Raw genomic sequence first — 22,538 nt, 5'->3', positions numbered from 1 at the left:
TTCATTAGCCACTAGCTTCCATATATAAATCAACATAATCTTTTATTTATTCTCCCTGCTTGTACCACCTATTCCTGTTTGTACCTTTTCTTAGGTTTCAGGGGAAAGGAGAGTTTCTCTTTACTATCATGCTGTAGCACCAAATGTAAAGTAAATACATGATTCAAGTTTGATCATACACCAGACTTCATGTTTAAGGTGATTCAAGTTACCTGATTACCCAGGAATATTATAACCAAAAAGGCATGGTGCAAAATTTTAAATACACTTACTTAAAATAAAAGAAGATGCCAAGGGAAATCAAGAGTGATGCAATTGAAAGACCATGTCCAATGATGGCCAAATAGTACAAATTCAAGGCTGTCTGTAATAAAGGAACCAAATAAAGAATAAGTTATGGAGAATATAGAACTATCATATTTGAAACAATTGGATCAGTCTATTACATGTAGAACTACAGGATTAAACAAATGAAAAAAGATGAAGCAGTGTTTAGAACTCACTGCAATAGCATTCAAGACTTTTTTTCTTAAACAGAGGCTCCTATATCTTGCCTTTGTATTTACAAAATTCTAGTTATTTCTGCCATTTGCTGGGCACATCCTTGTCATAGATTTGATTAACCTACTATTGAAATTATAGTTTCAAAAATCCATTTATGTAATCATTTCTTTTTCTCTAGTTGGAGCTTTTGAAAGACATTTCCTTCAAAACAGGGTGCAACTATCATACTGGAATGCCAACTTTCAATTAGCATTCCTGAAGGTGGTAAAGGAAATTAACTAAACTAATTACCATATCAATTACAATTAAGTACTTAACAAAGTGATTAGAGATAATTATGGCAAGCAAAATTAATGAAATGTCAGAAATAGTTCATTTTTCATATCAATCGTAAGCAAGAGGAACAAAAATAACTTTAGCCAAATAGGCAGACTAGGCAGATCTGGATTAAACTGGATTAAAAGTACATTAAGCTTCAATAATAATTCTTTAAGATCACCTTACCTAGTGTTTCCTATTTAAGAACAACTATTCACTTTACAAATGTTAAATTGCTAAATAATTAAATTTAGCTCTACAGATCTGTCTGTGATGAAGTAAGACCTATTATCCTCATTTTGCATGTAAGGAAAAACAAATCTTCATTCCATATGCCTAAAAACAAAAGATGGTTCTCCACGTGGAACTGAAAGAACAAATTTGTGCCACCAGGACTAGGACACAAAGCTGTAGTAGACATTCCTTTGCTTAGATGAACTCAGTTGAAGCTTGAATTAACCACTGAAAATCCACTGTGCCAATTGTGTAGGACCCATATAAAATGATTTAATCTAAGTAGTTCCTCTGATTAAATATTCCATTCTATAAAGAAAAGATGCATAGTGCAAAGAAACTCTGTACAAATGACATTAAAAGAATGTTAATGTTGCCAAGTGAAGTACTAAAAAAATCTGAAGTTCCCAAGCAAAGATTGATCATGTACTTTTAACTCTGACCTCTAACTACCTTATGAAGCATTTCCACATATGGTTGTATGTCTTATTTCTCTCTCTGAGAGTACTGACTCATTTAGCTGAGAAGAGGCAGAAGATTCCTTTCTGGGTTGAACAGGGTACAATGTGCTGTGCAGAAGCTACATACTGGCCAATAATATTAGCCAGCAACATTAAAAAAAAATCATCCATTGTGCCCCATTTAACTGACCTACTGAAAGATGCATGAAGGCATAGGATATGATCTTTCAGCAAGCCACATATATAACTAAATAAGCAGTTGCATATTCTTGTCAGGTTGGTTTTTGTATGGAATAGTACAATAAGTCAGAGCACAATAGATTACTTGCACTAAGGGTGCTAGATGGCTCTGCTTTTGCCAGTCTGGCTAATCTTCCCTCTATTTGCAGCTAAATATTAGAATAAAAGAGTAATGACATTTGTCCCGTTTACTAAACTAAATTGTACTTAGAGATGCTTGGTCTCTCCCATCATTTAAGGCAAGTCTTTAGAAATATACTCCTATTATAGCTTGTAGCTGTTCTAACATGGATGATTATCCAGTACCAAGTTAAATTTGACTGATAGAATTGACATAGGTGGTTATTACCATTTCTTCCTTTAAATATTCTTATTGATGCCAGGATTATTGATCCTTATTCTCTTTCATGAGCTTACATTCATTCACAAACTGGTCCTCCACAGATTTAAAAGTTCAGTTTCTTTTCACGTATATGTTTTACATTATTCCATTTGCTATGTGCCTTAATTTTGACTGTTTATTTAAAAACAATATTCATATTTGTTCAGCTAGAAATACATTTCATTTTAACTGCAATACCACTAGATACCATAGACCAGGGGTGGGCAAAATGCAGCCCGCCAGGCCATTCTATCTGGCCTGCAGGGCCCCTAAAAAATTTAGAAAATTAATAGTTACCTGCCCCTGGCTGCCTGTTATGCGGCCCTTGATGGCTTGCCAAAACTCAGTAAGCGACCCTCTGCCCGAAAAAGTTGCCCACCCCTGCCATAGACAGATGATACAATCAAAGACAGGTGGGATGTTGGGTTTTAGCAGCTCTTTCTAACTCTTGTCAGATTTCTGACTCATATTTTCAAATTGCATTGAAGCCTATTGTAATCCTGTCCTTATTATGCATATTGTATTGCATGGGACATGGCACACACAATTTTCTATGCACAAATCTATCTCTGCCTGATCTGTGGAAATGAAAATTGTTTTGTTCACTTAGATGGCACAGTTGTTTATATCTTAACTTGGTAGATGACTCTCTGGAACCCAGGACATATATAAAAGGGAAATACATGCCAACCAAACCCCAAGGTTCCTGTGTGGAATCCACTGTGGAGTACAGCTGGTCCAAATTTTTCAATAAAAACAGGATTTTTCTTTTTCTAAAATCAATATGAAAAATTAACCTATTTTTAATTAGCTCTACTAAGGCACTCCCCTTGCTGGAGATACAGTTACTCCAGAATGAAACTTCATTTTTGCATTTCTGGTAGGGGACTGTACTGAGCAGAGACATCTGTGTGCATCTTGGAACTCTACAGTGTTTGTAACATGGCTCTCTATGGGAGGATAAAGCAAACAAAAACTTTCAGATTAAAAAGGGACCTCTTCACAAAGATTTTCTCCTCCACCCCTTGCAAAGTTCCCTTGTGAGAGGCAGACAGTGAATAAGATGGGAGGGAGTATGGAAGGAAACTATCTTTCATAGAGCAAATGAATGGAAATAACAAAATGATGTTGTGTTGCGCATGGGGTAGGGAAGAGGGTAGGTTGCTTTTCTTAGGTGAGAAGCAGGGGAATAGGAATAGGTAGGTTGGGATGGATTGTTTTGAATTTGCGGGCTGGGGAGGCAATTTGCTTTGTTATACTACATTATTTTAATATTTTACTCTTTTTTCAAGTTATTTTGTAAGACACCCTAAGCCTTATGTGGGGAAGACATAAGTCTAGTAAATAAATACAATTTCATTTTCTTCAATCCAATAAAAACTGCTTAAATGAAAATCAGGCTCTTAACACACTTTCCCCTTTTCTCTGTACAGACTGCCTTCCCTCTATGTTGAAATACTGCCACATACAGTTTTAATAGCAATGAAATGGCTATTTTAATGCTGCATCAGAATTTAGGTTTTGACACACATAATATGAATATTAAAAGTCCTACATCACTGGCAACATGCATTTATTTCCTACCTTCACTTTTTCATGTGTATAGCTATTACACTGGGTATAATTTGTCCAGGTTCTGTTGCTTTCAGGGTGTCTAAACCAGTGTCCACTTGGATCACAGATCTTCGTAACTTTTTCTTTGGCCAGTGAAAATAAAAACAGAAAACAAAACAGAAACCACAAAAGTTAATAGCAAAGATCTGTTTCTGATGTCTAGTATTTAATAGTCCATAAAATTTGGCAAACGAATGACAGATTTATTAAACTAGAATTCTGAGAAACTGGAGGCCATTGTTTTTGCTTGGCAAGGGAAAATGATGTATTCCTAAGGGGAAAAAAAAGTCCATCTTCTCCAATACAGTTACTCAGAAGAATATTTTACATTCACTGTTAGAACACTACTAGAAGAAGTGACAGGAAAATGTAAATGTCATATGGCAGCCAGGGATTTCAATTAAAATGTGAGATTTTATTTTTGTAAACTAGGATCAGAGAAGAGAGAAAAATGTCATGAGTGAAATTGCTTGGAATGTCAAGAGTCACTTTAGAAATTGCATTTTCAGTGACTGTTTTATAGCTACGGTATAGCAAACAGTGACAGACCAAAAGCTCTTAGATGTGAAAGGGCGTTCGGAAACCTCCAAGTCAGGATCACCACAGGAACAGAAGCCTAGAATAGCCTCAGCTTAGCCACAGAGTAAAAACAATTAGACTATGGGAAGAGATCGGGTTCACGTTAGTGGAAGACTACTGTTGACCTTAATCAGCTAAACTGAGCTAAAAAGATGTTAAACTATGTTACTGTATACACTAGGGGAAAGTTTGGGGTGGATGCTGGGGTCAGATAACATTTGTTAGCTAAATCTGACCTGTCCTTGACTTTTTTTTTTAGTTTATTGAATCCCAGAGGTGCAATTAGTGGTGTGGTGGTGTGGTAGTGATGGTGCTGCATGCTTGTTTATGTGGCCAGTGAATGTGGTAGATAATGTGTACCTATCAAGTAAACCTGCATTTAACTGGATCCTAGCTGAACCAGTGACTTGAGCTTGGCCACTAGGTTGACAGGAGTATTCAATCAGCCACAAGCAATTTTTTCAAGCAACCTCAGTGCAGAGGTTCCTCTACTTTTACCTGATGGGTTGAAGTCCTGAAAATAGTCAGGGCAGCGTTGTACTGATGTGGTACCCGCAACAACATCATTCCAGCACAACCAACCATCCCATGTTCTGTTACAGTAAGTACCTATAAACATGAAGGTAAATCAAATACAATTCATACAGATCTTTCCATAACAAGGGCTGGAATCTGTAATAGAGTCTATACAAACCAAATCATTTCTTTAAGTTACTCAGGTCTCTTAGTATTATAGTTTGCATACTTTCAGCACAAAACACAGAAACACTTCAATCAAAAAATCTGTAAAAGACTTGATTTATCTAAATCAGTGGTTCTCAACATTTTTAGACTGAAGGCCCTCCTCAAAAAATGCCAGCTTATAGCTTTCACTTTTTTATTGCTATGAAAAAATAATAGAGCAATTCTTCTGTTCAAAGAATTCAGAAAGACCACAACAGTATGTTTCTGATGGAATGGATCCTAACGTGAAATCTCTGGGTTTATATTGTGAGTCACACGTAGGTATTTACCTGCCTAACAGGGCTAATATTGCATGAAACACTTAAAAGGATCTCACAGGACCTCAGGTTCTGCAGCACTCTGATTGAGAATCACTGGTCTAAATTGTTTTAAAAGCACTCTCAACCTCCCTAAGTGGCCATCTCCAGTGCTCAAAAAGTTAGTCTTATATCTATATTAAATCTCTCTTGCTGAAGATGAAGTAAATTTACTTCCTATTCTACCCCTGGTAGACATAAACTATAAGCTATCACTGTCCTGTTCATAGGAATCTTTCATATACTTAAAGACTTCCACCAGGTTTCCCTGAAGTCATCAACAAACCCAATTCTTTCTATCTGTCTTCAAAGGCTGTGCTTTTTTGAGCCTGTTAACATTGTTCTCTTTTATCTACCCTTTTTTCAAAGTACAGTGCTCAAAACTGGACACTAATGGTTATGCCTAAATTGCAAATATTGCCTTCAGCATAAGCATTTCATTAGGAGAAGAGTACAGAAAATTGGGATTGGTCCTATCTAATTTTTAGGATTCTAGAAGTTTTAAAAAAAAGATTTAAAGAGGGAAAAAGTATAATTTAACCTTCTACTATGGATAGGATTTATTTCTTTTTTAAAATGGTGGTTCTTAAATCTACATTAAACTAAGCACAGTACATTGCCTGAAAAGACTCAAAAAGATATAAATAAAACATTTTAACAAAAATATATTTACTCTGGGATCATGCATTTGTTAGGAAATACTCATATGGGCACACATCTATCATGGATGTGTTAAGAACAGCCAAGAACACACAGGAAGTATACACAGCAAAATGAAATACCATGTAAAATGACCCAAGCTAACCTGGGTACCATACCGGCAAGTATATAAGTGTATCAATGTGACACAATGACCAGGTTAATTATTGACTCCAAAAATCTGGGCATGTTAATGCAAGTATATATGCCATAGCAGTACCCACTACCCAAGATTAAGACATGCATTTCAGTCCACAAAGCTGAGATTTGCCATTTCTTAGATAGCAATTCAGACTATTAAACCTACCCCATTCAAATCAGTACTGGATCTGAATTTCAAATGAACCAAAATTTGAAGCTGTTTAATTTAATCTATTTGCAAATTTGAGTGAAAAATGCAAATCTCAGCCCCTCTCTAATTTCTAAAGTCCTACCAAATATCATTAAAAGTAATAGACAAACATTAATCAGGCTCCACAGTCCCCACTACAGATTGTGTGATCTTAATCCCAATAGGCATATGGAAAACTATAAATTCAGGGGGAGTTGAGGGCAATTAGGAACAAATTTAAATTAACCTTGTAGACATCTCCATTTCAGCATCCCAACACCCATAATATAGGTGCCTCAGAAAGGTGAACCAAAACTGAAGGGGTTAGGTACTTCCTATATACTGGATGTGCCTACCATTGCACATTCAGCGTATTTGAATACTTTCAAGGCACTGAATGCACCTCCCAGTTGGCTTGTTGCTCAGCAGTACTGGCATATGATTCAGTAATAGAAAAGGCAAGACAGAGGAATGCCCAGATTCCCTCTCCTTCTCAATATCTATACATCAAACTTATGGCTATGAAGACAGTACATCCACCATGTCACAATCTAGGGACCACTCAGAAGGCAATACCTTCCAAAATACTTGATAATGTCAGTGGATCAATATAAAGCACAGGACCACTCAAACATATGAATGGGGGTGATAGTATCCAACACCCTAATAGATTAGTGATAAGATCATTTGCTCAGGAAGTAGATGATCAGGGCTATAGCCCCTCCTTCCCCTGAGGGAATTCAACCCCCCCCATTTGCCATTTCCTAGGAAAGCATCCTAATCACTAAGCTATGGACTGGATTGGCTTAGAACCAAGAATAACAGAACCATAAGATCAGAAGCAGAACAATCAAGGAGGACTATGGCTTTGTAAGTTAGTTATTTTGGCTCCTTCCTGGAGAAAAGAGTCGTGGGTTTTCCTCTCTAACGACAGAGTTATTTCTAGATCTTGTAGCTCCATGATGAGGGCACTTTCCTGGGAGGGAGCCATCCTGGGTTCCAGTTTCTTCTGCCAGGTACCTTTTGCAAAGCAGCAAACAAATTATGGCTTAAAAGACCATGCATGATTCTATAAATGGCAAAAAGAAAAACCGATATCATCTATAGTCTTAGATGCCGCTTGCATTTGAAGTTCCTCCAAAGTGGGATCAGTAGAAACCATAGGGCATTCTGTTCTAAATATATTCACTGGCTTCTGTCTGGACAGAAATGGTTTGAATACTTGAAAGATAAAGAATAGTTTCCTTCTTGAAACTAAAAGTTAGAAGATAACCTGTGTGTTTCAATATGTGAACATTTCAAAGCAAGTGCTTTCATTTTTTCAAAGACAAGTGCCTAGAAGGGTAGAAGAACCCAAAAGAGCTACTACCCTAATGAAGAAACTTTCTTCATTGTCAACTGAACTGGAGTTGAATCTAGATGTATAATTCTACCTATGTGTAATTACAGCATTGGAGTCTGTAGGGCAGCAATATTTTGGGTAGTTGAGGTACTATAGTGTCTTTCCACAGCGCTTATTTATTCTTCCTTATTGGCAAGACAATGGTAATCTGTTTAAAAGCAGCATCAACAGAATTAAAAAAAACATGTTGCAAATTCAAAATTTTGCTACCAAGAAAGAAAGATGACTTTTAGTCCTCTAATGAATGCAGTTCAAAATGTTCTACTTCAAAGAAATATCCTTTACCTTCTTTTCTATGAATGGGATCTTGCATGATTTTCTGATAGCATTCATACTGTGCTGTCATAATCTTATTCCGGGTAACACTCAGCTGACCAATGTCTTCTGTATTATTCTGATGTGCCTCAGCTGGTATAGCAGTGGCAAAAAACTAAAAAGAAAAAGGAGGGTTTTATTTGCTTGTTTGTTTTTAAAAGTTATTGTTCTTTTCATAGTACTTTTTGTTTAACTGCTAATCTAAGTCTTTGGTTATTCATGTAAGCATACAGACAGACAATCATTTTGCAAAAACAATTACATAACTTTACTAGAAAAAAGAATAGTATGATCCATTACAAATAACCTGATTTTTCCCCCCTTAATGGTGATATTTTTTAGTGTTGAATCTGAGTAAACAGTCCCTGAGGACAGTGAAAGTGTCTAATTACAAAAGATTATAACTTACTGTGGAAAAGAATAATATGTAGGGAGAAAAATGAGTCTTTGGCAAAGCTTACTGAAGTAAACGGATATTTTAATATCCACCTCAAAGGGCTTTGAATCAGGCTGAAAAGAATATTGCATTAAGGAGATTTCCCATTTAAAATCACTAAGACTTTTGGATTGTTTTTTATTTAGACACTAACGGTTTCTATATACAAATCAAACCACCGTAAAACACCAAAACAGGGAGGTGGAAAATCTAGGCATATTTGTGAGAAATTGAGGCTATAGAGGAAATACCATTCTGAGTTTATACAATCACAAAAATAGTCATTTTTAAATGTAAAATACAAATGGCTTTACTGAATATACTACTCCCCATAAATCAAACTTTCATTTTAAAGATTTTACTATTAGTAAGTCTATTTATTTAAAAATATGAAAGCGCTACTCAGATTGCTACAAATGAGATACTACCTGGACATACATGTGTACAAGGTCAAAAACTTTTACCACTAAAAAACCCATTACTAGCAAAAGGGACACCTGTCATCAATACAAGCAAAGGGTTTTACAATCCCATCCCAATACACACAGGCTTTAAAAGATGGAAATCATTTTAAAGGGGAGTGTCCTTTTCAGAAATTTGTACAAGAGCTAGACAAGAAGTATTGTTTCTGTGTATTAAGCATACCAAGAAAAGCATTATAACTCACCATAGTAACAGATAAGAGGAGTAGCAAACATATGGTCCAGTTTGTCTCCATCACTAGATCTGATGCAATGTATTTAAATGCTATCGTTCAACAATAAGATCAAGCTGTCATAAGAAGAGTCATAAGAAGAAATGCTTTCATATCATTCAGAATTACAGAACAGCCTGATTTAAAAACAAATCAGAACAATCAATAGTCCAAATTTTAATCACTTAACATGGGTGCAACTCCTATCAATTATAGGTGGGATATAGTCTACAACAAATCACTAGCAGAAAATTCCAGCTGTGTGGCCATGATCACATATCCGTAGCACTGCTGAATCCTCCAGCTTTGCCTCTGCTTCCTGCTAGGACTGCACTGGGGCATGGAGGGACTTGGTAGAGCTGTGCTATACCAACCTCTCACTGGTATAGTGTCCTTTAAAGAACCATACATCAGTGGCCAAACTTATGGATATATCTGATGGTACAAGGACTACAAAATGAGGGAGTTAGAGCTTGTTATCTGATGCCACCCCCTGCCTTCAGCCAACCAGCTGTGGTGCAGGAGAGAATTTATCCCATTATGAAGTAGATCATTAAACATTTGGTAAATTCTGGCTAAATTCCAGCATTTCACTACATATGAATCAATGTGTTAAAACAAAACGTAGTTTGATTTACATTAGAGTGGAAATCATACATTAGAAATTGTTTAATCATGAAATTTGACTCTATTTCATTTCTAGAAGAATGGATTCAACATATTGTAACCTTAGGTTAAAATTACAACTTTACAAAAATGATGGGCTCAACACAGAGACAAGTAGTGAACTGTGAAATAGTCTCTTGTATCTACTGAGCGTGGAATACTCCCAACTACAGAAGCATTAGATCTCTGTGGAACTCTTGGGATATATTTCCCATAAATATAATAACAAAGTCTAATTATCCAACAAGAGGTGGTGGGGATGGGGGAGCCTTTAAAATGTCTCCCATTATAGTAGACTGGCTGCAGGTGTAAGTGGCATGAAAACAGAATGGACTACTCTGGACACAACAGACCCACTGTGAATACATTTTAAATAATTTTAAAGGACATTCAGCCAATTTAAGAGCCTGCACCATGTCTTGCAATGCCAAATACTGCACGAACAAGTTCTTGTACTCTGAAGGAAAATCTACTCCCCTCCCCAATAGCACAAAATCTCTCAATTGATCCATCTTTGAGAAATCCATCAAAGAAAGCTGAAGAGAGGGATTTGCAACGACTTGTTCCTCACTATGAGTGCCTGCCCCTTATTTCCCCCATAACCTGTCCCTACTGCCTTCCTCACCACCTGCCCCCTATTTCTCTCCCTGCTGCAGTGGTGGTGGGGACAAATTTAAGACGAGTCTCCAATAATTAGGTTCTGCACTTGGAAAATAACTAATTTCTAGATTTCCATGTAAAGAATCTAATTGCTGGATGATTGTCTTAAATTCAGGGTCACCTTGGATTTGCATAAATACAAGCAATCCTCGGACTTATGAAGCATCCTCATGTGAGTACTGAGAAGTTGGTTTCATAAGGTCTTCTACATTTTCTAACGTAAATGTATGATTCATATAGAAAGGGGCTTTTTAAATGTAGAGCGGCAATCATATTTTACCTTCCACATGTTTATGTTCTACATTTTCTAACATAAATGTATGATTCATATAGAAAGGGGCTTTTTAAATGTAGATCAGCTATCATATTTTACCTTATTACCATCAAGTTCCATCAATAGTAGTAGTAGCAAACAGTGTTGTAGTAGAGAACGATAATAAACTGAGCTCAGTGGTGTGGATAATACCACTAATACTAATAGAGTACTATTTAAACCACATAAATAATTTATTATATATTGAAGAAAGAATGTAATACGGAGCTGGTTACTTACATGTAAAGCAGTCTTCAGACTCAAACAACATTTTCCCTTTGTTCATACTCACTCTTGTCTTTGAGATGTTGTCTTACCCAGTAGTCATATCCTACAAGAAAGTGATTCATTGACATTCATAACCAATCATAAGATGGCCACCGGGATTATTTCACAAAAAGCCTGTCACACAGAAAAGATTCTTTTAGACATAACAGTTGTGTTAAACAAGTGCTCTGCCTGTCTTATGTATATTTGTACAATGGGGCCCTGGCCTCTCATCTTTACTGTAGTACAAGTAAACAGTCAGAGCCACTTATTTTGTAGGTTGCACAGTCTGTCCAACATAATTATCAGTTTTAAGACAAACCTTAGCTCAGCCCTATTGTGGGTTTAAAGTCACTTACGACTGCGTCTGTTTATACAAAAGATAAATTTGGCCCAACATTTTCTCTGTCTCCTTTTTACTACCAATATATGTAGTACTTTAGCGCTGCCTGCTAAAACATGACTTCCACTGTGTTGTTTTGAAGACTTAAAATGGGTTGACTAATATGCAGGCAATCCTTCTGAGGTGAATCACAAGAATTCTTTGGAATGAAGCAGTATGTGAAAAGGACTGTTGAAAGTAGGTCCTTGAAGTGATCATCCTCTGAGAGAGAGACAAGGAAGGAGCACTGTTGCATCTGTTATTAGCTACTGTGTTTGTAAATGTAACATCTAAAATGCATATGATTCTAACTGCTAACAGATTTTTGACAGTATAGACTGTTCCATTCAGACAGATCAAAAACCTGCTCAACTTTTACAGAAGCCAGAGAAAGTAGTAGTGAACTACTTGGGTAAAAAGCACGTGTCCCCAGCTGCTGGGGGGGCACAGCTGCACTGGCGGCAGTGGGAGTGCGGTGGTGGGAGCTCGGCGGCAGTAAGCGGGGGAGCTCCTGCAGATGCCACTGGCACTGTTGGCAGCAGGCGGGTGGCGAGTGCCAACCAGGGGTTGGCAAGCAGCAGTGTCGGCAGTGCCTTATTGCAAGGGGTGCACCTCCATGCCCACATGCACCCCGTAATCATTGCCCCTGGTAAAAAGGGATAACAGATGTCTGTGGTCTTCTACCCAAAAAATGCAGCAGGGTGGCTAGGACTGCTCCATTGTGTGCATAAGGATGGTGAAATGGCCACAAGGGGCATGGCATGGAGAATGCAATAAGGATTTTGCTGGTCTATGTAACCAAACTGAGCTAAGAGTTTGAAACATTTTCCTTACAAGAATCCCTAAATCCTTTCCCTAAAACATAGGCTAGATGACAGAGTTAGCATGAAAATCAAATAATGCCCTGAGTTCAAATTGTGTTCTTCCATTTACCTTTAAATTCTTGTATGGTACAAAGAAAGCAGAGTTTGGCTGTTTTGATTCAGGGTCTAAGACCATTTACATAACAGTGTATGTAAACAGCGTTAGACATTTCATAAGAAAGAATCAACATAGGAAAAGATATTGATTGCCCACTAGCCCAGAACCTTAAATAACCCAAATATTTTTTGCAGCTAGTGGTTTGTAGGCTTCTCATATCAAGTCTTCCAATGTCTAATGCTATGTTTCCAATTATTCTTTGTAGATAAGAGGTAAGATCAAGTCCATAATGCTCTGAATGCTTCCCTCAGCAATATCTCCAAAACTTTAAGCTGTATAGCCAGAAAACTCAGAGTCCTCTACTCCAACGTGGCCTGGAGTAAGGGCCATTCATTAGTCTGTTGGACTTCAGTAAATATTTCTTACAGCATGTCCTGGGATTTGCTCACTCAAAATGAATTCTTAACATTGTTAGGAAGACTGAAAAATAGCTTGATGTACTGGATTGGGGGAACTGTTGATAGAATGAGGTCCTATTAATGATCTGAAAAATATAAATGGAAGCCACAGATGACACTGAGGAAGTGTTGCAAGAGCAAATAATGCAAAATAAATATTTAACTTGGAAAATATGAAGGTTGAGACATTTGAAGACTATAATAGAAAGCAGCAGTTAATAGCAGAGGCTATTTCAACCTTATTGTTGAAAGAAGCCTAAGGAACTTGAGTTCTTGCTGGGCATCTTCAGGAGGAGACTGGATAGGCACCTGGCTGGAATCTTATGACCCCTGCCACCCCCAGTGCTCCTTCCTGCCCTAGGCAGGGGATCGGGCTAGATGATCTGTCTAGGTCCCTTCCGACTCATTGATTCTATGATTCTATGATTCTCTGTCTACACAAAATGCCTTACTATGCAGTAGACTAATTTGCTGCACAGTAAAGTATCACTGTCTACATGCGTGTAGCAATTAGGTGCAATAGACTAATTTACTGCACCGCTGGATAGTCCTATCAGATACAAGTGGTATCCGGAAGCACAGTAATTTCCTAAACTTAAATGCACACATAGATAGTAACATTGGAATTAATTTACTCAGACTGACATTGTGCTGGAGTGTATTCAGTTGCATTAATTACATATGTTGATACCTCTGGCATAATGAAATATAAGTAACTTTAGTTAGTCTAATAAAAGATATTGGATTTACCCAAAAACGCCCTTGTCTGCTTATGTTCTTACCAACATGGTTACAACCTATACCCCCAAAACATGAACGATATCAATTTTTTTTAGTGTTAGTCTAACCTGCATAGACTGAACCAATAAGGAAGTGAACAGGCATTCACTTTTGACTCTGGATATGTAGCCACATGCCTGCAGTGGCTCAGGTCAGAAGCTGGGGGATGGTAGAGTGAGCCCTTGGCTGGAGGGAAACTAAGCTGGGGGGGACATGGCCACACTTGGACAAGCCTACGTGTGACTGGGGAGGTGTTTAAACCCCCTACCCTGGCCTACAGAGACCCCAAATGGGGTCTGCCTGGAGGGGCAGCAGGAAACAGCCTCTGTCAGGGATCCACAGCCCCGCTCCCATCCTTGCTCACTCCCTGGCTGGGAGCAGGGGTGGGGCCAGACCCCAGTAGCCTGAGGGAAAGGGGGGGTTTAATCCCGTCATTGCAGGGAGGTGGGCGGTGTGAGCATTGACAGGCTTAACTCATGCACCTGGGCCTGCAGCAGCCAGATGCTAGTAGCCTGCAGGAAGGGGTGGGGTTTAATCCCCCCACTGCAGGTAGCAGTGATGAGGGGGCACCAGCACAGTGTCCTAGGCTGAGTCCCTTCAAGGAGTGGCCAGCTGGCTGTGGGGAGGAGGGATGTGACCTGGTTGCAGGGAGGGGGGGAGCCCACTCACTGGTGCCTCCTAGGCTGGGGCAGCCCCAGGGGGAGGGGTTCATGGGCGCCATGGTTTACAAGCGGGTTGCAGTGACTCCCCATCCCCTCCCTAAACTATTGCAGCGAGCACAGGTGAATCATCTGTCACCTGCCACCTGCTCGTGGTGGCACCAGGCACTCAGGGTAGGTTGCTGTGGGCCAGGGTCTTGGGCAGTGGCTGGGAGAGCCAATGGACTGTCACACCCCAGTCCAGGCTGACCCTGTGGGCCAGGAGTGCAGGTTGGTTTGGCCTGGCTCCGTAGCCCAGGGGCTTAGGCAGTGACTGGCTTGTGGCAGCCCACCTCGAGTACCATAAGCAGGCAGTGGGTGACAGATGCCTCACCTCTGCCTGCTGCGATGGTCCCCTCCATTACCAGGAAAGGAAAGGGTGTGCTGCCATGGCCCAGTCACTGCCTGCTCTCCTGAGACTCAGGGCCAGGCTGGACTGAGCTGCACTCCTGGGCTGTGGGACAAACTTCCACAGGCCAGGAGTGTGGACAGTGAGGCAATGGACCCTATCAGTGCCTATCGGTGCCTGTGCTGCCCTGCCCGCAATGCCAGGCTTAAACCTCCACTTCTCCTCAGGCTACTGGAGTCTGCCCTTGCCACTGCTTCTGCCACTGGAGCAGTGAGGGGGTTATGGGACAGGAACACCTGGCAAGGGCTGCTGCCCCCTTGCCGGGCAGATCCAGCAGCACTCCAGAGAAGGGTTTTCCATCCCCAGCTTCTTCTCAGCCAGCCAGAGCAGTGTTAGTGCTCTGGCTAGGGAAGAGAGGGGTGGGGTCAACCCTGCTTGGCTGGAACAGACAGCCCAACCCAGCCCAGGCCTATAGAGCATTCTGGGATGCTGGAGGACTCTGATTTAACTTAAACGAGGAAGTGGTCTGGGACAGAAGTTTCATAAACCAGTTTGACCCAAATCAGTTAAGTCTGATACTATATTCAACCAGATTTATCTTAAACTAGTCTCAGCCCTTTTTAAACTGGTACATGTGCAGTGAATTTATATTCTGTTACAGGCTTAAACCAGTTTCTGATGACTTAAACTGGTTTGTGTGTAAGGTCTGCCCCTAGCCAATGAGGCCCTGAAGATAATGTAAGATTCATAGATTGTAAGGCTGGAAAGCTGACAAATCAAATACTTTTTGATTTCCCATCAAATATATATTTTTTCAACAATATATGAGTTTTCAAACAAATACTTTCTCTCAAAAGTATCATGTTGTCAAAAATGTTGATTTTCAGTAAAAATTAAAAGTGAATGTTTAGAAACAAAAAAATGCATGTTGTGCATGTATACATGTTGCCCAGAAACCAGTATTTTGAAACTGAAATGCTGCAATATTGGTGCATGGGAGTCAGAATTGGCTGTCCCATACTCATACCTGCTTTTATCCTAACGGCCAGGCCCTTCCAGCTGGAGATCTATTGTAAACTTGTGACTGTCTTGACGTACTACTTTTCCCCAAGAGTGAAGACTAGATGTATTGCAGAAAGTGAATTCCAACCAGGAAGGCTATATAGAAAATAATGGGAGCATGAGGAACCCAAAGAGCAATTCCTAGGAAGTACTGCAGAGGTATTTCAGAATTTAAGAACTTCCTTTTTGACTAAAATACTGTTTCTGACAAAAACACTGATTTTGATGTTTGTCAAAAAACATTTTTACTATTAAAATAAACTCCATTTATCACCAATTCTGGTTAGCAACCCAAAAAAATAATATGGAGAAAACATACTTATACTGATGCTATCAAGCTGTGTGTTGGCTGTAACTGACAATTGTATAATGAGAGAGACCAGGTATCATTTGGGAGTTGAAATTAACTTCAGTATATTAAAAATAAGCCCAGTAAAAATGCAGCTTTATAGAAGATAGTATATGCTCGCACTATGAGCCCTTTCAGGCTATCCCATGCTGGAGGGAGATTCAGTAAGTTAGCCACTGATTATTGACTTACACATTAGAGATGGAATATTGTATTCACTTGGTTATTACAAAGTTTTTTCTGCTCATTTAACATGGGAAAAAAGACCCTTGTCTTACAATCAAACATGAGGAAATGTGGGGGGGGAGAGCAGGAGGGCAAGCAGCTGCGGTGGCTCTGGCCCAAACCTGGGGTTGGAGCTAGAGGTGGAGCTGGAGCTGCAGCCACAACCACAGCTGCTTCCTGTCCCCCCTTGCTCCCTCTGCCTCTATACACACACCTCCCCCTGCCCTTCTCCATTTCTCCCGCTCTGCTGCACTTCTTACCTTTGCTCCGTGCCAGCAAGCTGTGTCCTCACTGCACCCTGGATCATGTGCTCTAGCCCAGCCTCATAGCAGCAGTGTTGGGTACCAGCTCCATGCTGCTGCTATGGGGCCAGCCTGGAGCTGTGCTCCATGCCCCAGGCTACAGTAGGGATGGAGCCAGGTGATACAGAGCAAAGGTAAGGGGGGGGGCAGGCAGGGGGAAGGTGAGGCAGGGACCTGAGGCTGCAAAAGACAGAAGCAGCATGGAGAGGACTTGATGGGGGAACAGGCAAAGGGGGAATCAAGGCAAAATGAGGCTGCAGGGGTAGGGGGAGGTGCAATGGGGGACAAGTGTGTGTGGGGGCAAGTGGCAAGCTGACAGCCTCTCTCACTGCCTGCCCCACTGCCTCCACCTTGCCTGTTCCCCACCACCCCTCCATTGCCTGCCCCATTACTGCCCCCATGCAATGATGTAATGAAATTTCAACAGTAGATCAGTTAATCTGGTACACTTAATCAGTTAATAAGATACACTTGTATCTTATTTTTACTGAATATCAGATACCTTACAAATCACATGAACTGCCTGTTTTTCTCTTTACTGTGTGCCTCATTGATAGCAGAGGCATCTATTGCAGGAAGTTGTGTGGCAACTGTAGGCTAAATGTGGCCAAAAAAACATGTTCATATAGCTTTAACAGATGCTTCCATTTCTCTCTCCCTAGTTTTCTCTGTACAGACATCTTGCCTTCACCATGAGCTGCTTCTGCTTTTACTTTTTTCCCTTCCTCCAGAGAATAAATTTAATCCTGGTTGAACTCTAGAAACTAATCATTTTAATGCCAAAAAAGATAAAACTTACTTTATATTTTAAAAAAAACCCCTCTGGACTTGAACATCTATCCTTTTGCCCTACTTGGTACAAAATATATATATATAAGCTTTTCTCTATAAGATATTATTTAAGGCTTAAGCCTTTATGTATGTAACAATGGAGGCGCACAGCAGGCTAATTCTACTGCATATTAGCATGTCACAGCAAAAGCCATACTAACGCACTAATGCTCAGTAGAATTAGTCTACTATGTATTAGCGTCACATAAAAGGCATGCCAGAGCTACTGTGCAGTAGCAGTGATTATGGCACATTAAGTTTAGTAGCTGTTATAATAGGTACTAAACTTAATATGCCATAAGTCTGGTGCATTAATGCATGTGTAGACGTGCCCATTGTATATTTTGGGGCAAAGCCTTATTTGTGTAGGCATACTTAACACAGTCACAGAATTCCTGCAGTGGGTATATACCATGTAGCAATATTTGATTAGATTGTACAAGAGATTTTCCAGAAAAAAATTACAAGCTTCAATTTGCTTTCCAAGTCATTTAAAAATGTGCAATAGTGGACTTACAGTTTTAGGAACAAATATCTACCTAAACCTCACTGGTTGAAAAATTGGAGTAACTATTTTATGTCAATACAGTCTCTCTCAATTATCTTTCTTGATTTTAAATCAGTTGAAATAACCCCCCAAATTACTGTTTTTACAAGACATTTATATTTCGTGTTACTTTTGAACCAGAATGCTCAGGGTAATCTACATGTGGGGATCCTAGATGCACTGTCTAGCTGTATTATCTACAGACTATACTGGGGAAAATCAAAAATAAATCACAATAATGTTTACTTTTTATTTTTGGAGACAGACTTACTCATAGCAAATTAGAGAGACAAAGTTGCAGTCTTCCAAAGAGTTAGGAGTATAGGACTCAAAACTTTTAAAACACCAGGGAAAGATTTTGTTTGGTTCAGCCCAACATGCGGACAAGCTGGAAGTTATCCAGACTTCTCATTAACTTGAATCCCCTGCAAGCATGTTGGCAAAGTAAGAGGAACTCTCAGACTGAAATAATGGTACAAATGGAACAGCAAAGAGAGCCTCTTCCTGTGCCACGCTGACCACCTGCAAGCCCCATTGACTTTTGAAGGAGAACTCTGCATCTTACAGGAGCAGATCCATTTTAACTCTTAATTAACCAGCTTGATTAATATGGTACTGCATATTTTAGAGATTAATTTGCAAAACTGAAAGTAGATTGCAAAGTATCCAACTCTGCTGAAGGCCCATGTAGTATAATTTGAAAATGCTCATAATCTGATACATTTCTTTTCGGTTTGTGAGGAATGGTCTCGTAGGATTTCAACCAATTTTAATAGAACTAACTGTTCAACTAAATGGGATTACCCAACCGTTAGCTTTTATTCAGACCTCTCACAGTCAGACCTCTTACAACCAGTTGGAGCTAGTTAATAATTAACGTGTTAGATATGAGAAGCATAATTTCAGACCACCAGAATTCACTTTGCAGCAATGCCATTGAATAAATCACAGTCAAGAGCACTTTAAGAATCCCCACACAGGTGAGGGAGACATTTAGAAATGTTTTACCAGCAGCATTGTACAGACATATTTGCAAACTACAAAATATTTTTCCAGCACTTGAGCTATGAAAGAAACAGTGCTAACTCCTCATCAACCATGTTATAGCAAAGGCTGTTTTCCAGGATGCTTTCCATTGGATAAAGGTGGGTTAATTATTTTATGTGGCATGTTGAATATTTCTATGTGTTGAATTAATGTTTTGCTTGAATTAATTAGAGCCATATATTGTTTTAGATAATTCAGGTAAAACAACTAGTAGACATAGCTTAACTTCCCATACTAGGCCAAATTGTCACTGGTGTGTCAATGATGACTCTGACAGCACTGTTTCATGTAAGGAGTATTTGGCTCACTCACTGTAGTTGCCTTTTTTAACACACAATAAATATAATCTCTTAAATTTATGCGTAGTAGAAAAAGGACTAATTAAACCACATAGAGCATCTTTGTGAAATATTAGTGTTTAGGAAGTCATTAGGTATAATTAAGGCAGCTCCTGCTATTAGAACAAATGTTATTGGTGGCAAGTGTGATCAAAAAGCAACTCCCAACATATTACAAAGGAGACAACTGTGCAGAATGTGTTATGGATTACAAAGGGGACAGAATCAAATCCTGGACCCTGGATTACAAGTAAGGATTTTTCCTATTAGATCAAGTTCAATTTGATAAAACAGTGACAGTGCTGGGGAAATGCATGCAACATCTATTCAATGGCTGCAGAACAAGTATAGGAAATATTCAAAGCTACCTGCATTTCTGTTGCTGTTTCACCCACTGAACCCCTACAACTTTCCCCAGGTGTTCTAAGTATTCATGGAACAGCTGCAGCCTGAAGGCTAATCAGAGGTATTAGAGAGAAAATGGGGAGAAATATGACATCACGGTAACTCACATTTATTGTTGCTAAAATTTACAACAACTTTTTAATACACCAACTGGACTTTTAGCCCAGCATGAAATGGTACCTTCTGCCAGTTTTTCTGAGTGATCTTGAAAGGAAAGAGGTGGTTGAAGACATATTCAAGAGAACTAAAGTGGTATAGTTCAAAGAACTCAGTTAGTGGTTCACAACAAGGGTGCAATGAGACCCTCTCAGGGGTGATGCAACGCAAGACATGGCTGTGGTGGAGGTCAGGTAAAACTGCCCCAAGTACTCCTCCTGCATTAGGGCTCTCTGGTAAGCAGCGTTACCAAATCTTGCAAGAAAAAAATAGTGGGACTACCTTTAAAAACAAGTCCAAAACATGCCCAAATCATTTCAAGAGAATGGTGTAGGGGTGCTTTTCAACCTACAACTCTCAAAAAATTAAAGCAATTTTAAAAAAAACAAGCCCAATTCCACCTTATAAGTGGACTTGGCAATGCTGCTGCTCTGCAGTCAAAAGCAGGCTGGAGAGCAACACTTGGCTGTAGCTGTTTCTGGTCCAGCCCCCTCTCCTTTCCTTCTAGAAATAGAGGCAGGTGGGACAGTTCTACCTGTCATGTGCACCTCTGTTTCTGGAAGATGCTGTACAGAGTGAGACTGGAAAGGGCTGGAGCACAAGCCTGGTCTCCTGCCTGTGCATATGCTGTTGTCTTTCCTGGTCTTGCTATGCAGCAAGCATGTGGAGCACTTTTATCTGGATGCAGCATCACCTATTGAGAAGCTCTAAGATAAATTAAGCACAGTGTGTTTCTCAACTAAGGATGCCACCACATTCAAAAAAAGTTGTGGAATGGTGCCCAGACTGAAAATGTTGAGAACCACTGATTTATACTCTCTGCACTGAAACATTTTTTACCATTTAAAAATAAAATGGTTTTCCAGAAGACTTGTATTGATTACAAGATAGCTGATGGATAATATTGTAATACACTGAATTACTCCCATGCACTTTTCCCTGTTAAAAACTTTTGGCTACCACCCAGTTAAATTTAGTTTCCCATACCCAACAGATAATGCAAGAGGTAATCAATAATGCCTTTTGCTGTTCACAATAAGATTGAGGCTAGGGGACATTATACATAAATATGAGTGATCAGAAACCAGCTCAAAACTGTAACACAACAGAAGTTCAGCACATAAACCACTTTCAAAATGGCTGAAACCACTGTAAGATAAACTTGGATGGATGTAGTATCAGACTTAACTGATTTAGGTTTAATGGGTTTATGGAACTTCTCTCTGAGATCCTCTACAGACTCAAGTTAATTAACATCCCAGGATGCTTTGCACCTCCCCCCACAAGTCCCACCTTGCTGTGTGGGTGGGCTAGCTTTGGCCCAACCTGTCTACTTCAGCCAAGCAGGGAGGTGTATTTTAGTACCCCAGAGCTTCTGGCTTGGGCCACTGTAGGCATGTGGCTGCATTTCTGAAATCAAAAGTGAATTTCTGTTTACTTGCTTATTGGTCCAACCTATGTAGCTTGGACTAACCTGCAAAGATTGAATCAATTCACCCTTGGGCTTTTCAGCCATCTGTCTTTAACCTAAAAATCCTGAAGAGCTATCACAGGATAGTTGATAGTACTACTTTTTTTCTGGGTTGTATACAGTCACTTTCTCTCTCTACAAATGTATCCTTTGTATTCATCTCAAAAGCTCTGCAAGTCATTCTGAGGAGAAGCCACAGGCCTGACTGCCTCCTCCAGTCTAAAAACATACAAGGCAACTTCAGACATGGAAGTAATAGGGACAGTATTGTTGCCTTCATGCACACTAGACTATAATGCTTACCCACAAATCTGTGGATCCTTCAACATCAGTGGGAGGTCAGGGGTAACATGTCCTCATGGCTCTAGTCCACTAAAACATATCTGTCTCTAATGACACTACACTGACAGGGCTTCCATAGAGGCCAGACATCTAGTGCATATGTTGGAGCCAAAAGTAAAGAAGAAGAGTAGATGTCTGAGGCATGACTGGTGGTGGTACTAAGGATGGAAAGGAACTTGTGATAAAAGGATAATGTGTTTTCGCTTCTGCTCCATCCTCTCCGTGCCTCTCTGTCTATCCAGTGCCTTTCATTAGAATGAGCCCCACATATGTGTTAAGTTTTCCATTTAATTTGAGAGAACCAGGGGTTACAGATAGAAGGGGACAGGATACTCAGGATCACCTACACATAGGCTAGGAACAGAAGTTACACATAAACCAGTTTAAGTGATCAGAAACTGGTATAAGCCTGTAGCAGAACAGAAGTTTAGTATACATAAACCAGTTGCAAAATGGCTGAAACTGGTTTAAGATAAAGCTGGGTGAATGTAGCATCAGACTTAACTGGTGTAGGTCAAACCAGTTTATGAAACTTCTGTCCCAGACCCCTTCCTGGTTCAAGTTAAATCAGAGTCCCTCCAGCATCCCAGCATTTTGCAGCCCTGGGCTGGGCTGTTGGCTCCAGAGAGTAGAGCTGGTCCTGCCCCTCAGCTCCCTAGCTGGAGCAGACACCACTGGCTCACTGCCCCCCCAGGTAAACCCTTCTGGAGTCTGAGGCCA

General features: G+C 39.8%; 1 protein-coding gene and 1 long non-coding RNA gene across 2 annotated transcripts in view; one reads left to right on the top strand and one right to left on the bottom strand.

Moving 5' to 3' along the window:
- The window catches only part of CALCRL (calcitonin receptor like receptor), a 114,469-nt gene that overhangs the window by 37,728 nt on the left and 54,203 nt on the right, over window positions 1-22,538 (bottom strand). The window contains exons 2-7 of the mRNA XM_090045271.1: window positions 11,129-11,219; window positions 9,223-9,326; window positions 8,090-8,234; window positions 4,831-4,941; window positions 3,724-3,836; window positions 273-364 (exon numbers count right to left, since the gene is read on the bottom strand). Coding sequence (XP_089901397.1) covers window positions 273-364; window positions 3,724-3,836; window positions 4,831-4,941; window positions 8,090-8,234; window positions 9,223-9,273 — 512 coding nt within the window. The 5' untranslated portion in view covers window positions 9,274-9,326; window positions 11,129-11,219. The remainder of the gene's footprint in view (window positions 1-272; window positions 365-3,723; window positions 3,837-4,830; window positions 4,942-8,089; window positions 8,235-9,222; window positions 9,327-11,128; window positions 11,220-22,538) is intronic.
- LOC149867379 (uncharacterized) overlaps window positions 19,066-22,538 on the top strand; it is a 37,289-nt gene continuing 33,816 nt past the window's right edge. Inside the window, exon 1 of the long non-coding RNA XR_016442023.1 lies at window positions 19,066-19,204. This is a non-coding gene — a long non-coding RNA (uncharacterized LOC149867379). The remainder of the gene's footprint in view (window positions 19,205-22,538) is intronic.

The sequence above is a fragment of the Crocodylus siamensis genome, chromosome 4, assembly GCF_052110815.1.
Source record: "Crocodylus siamensis isolate JL-2025a chromosome 4, ASM5211081v1, whole genome shotgun sequence".
In the NCBI taxonomy this organism is placed as follows: Eukaryota; Metazoa; Chordata; order Crocodylia; family Crocodylidae; genus Crocodylus; species Crocodylus siamensis.
Note: the sequence above shows the minus strand (reverse complement) of the source record. Positions and strands in the feature narration are given on the sequence as shown.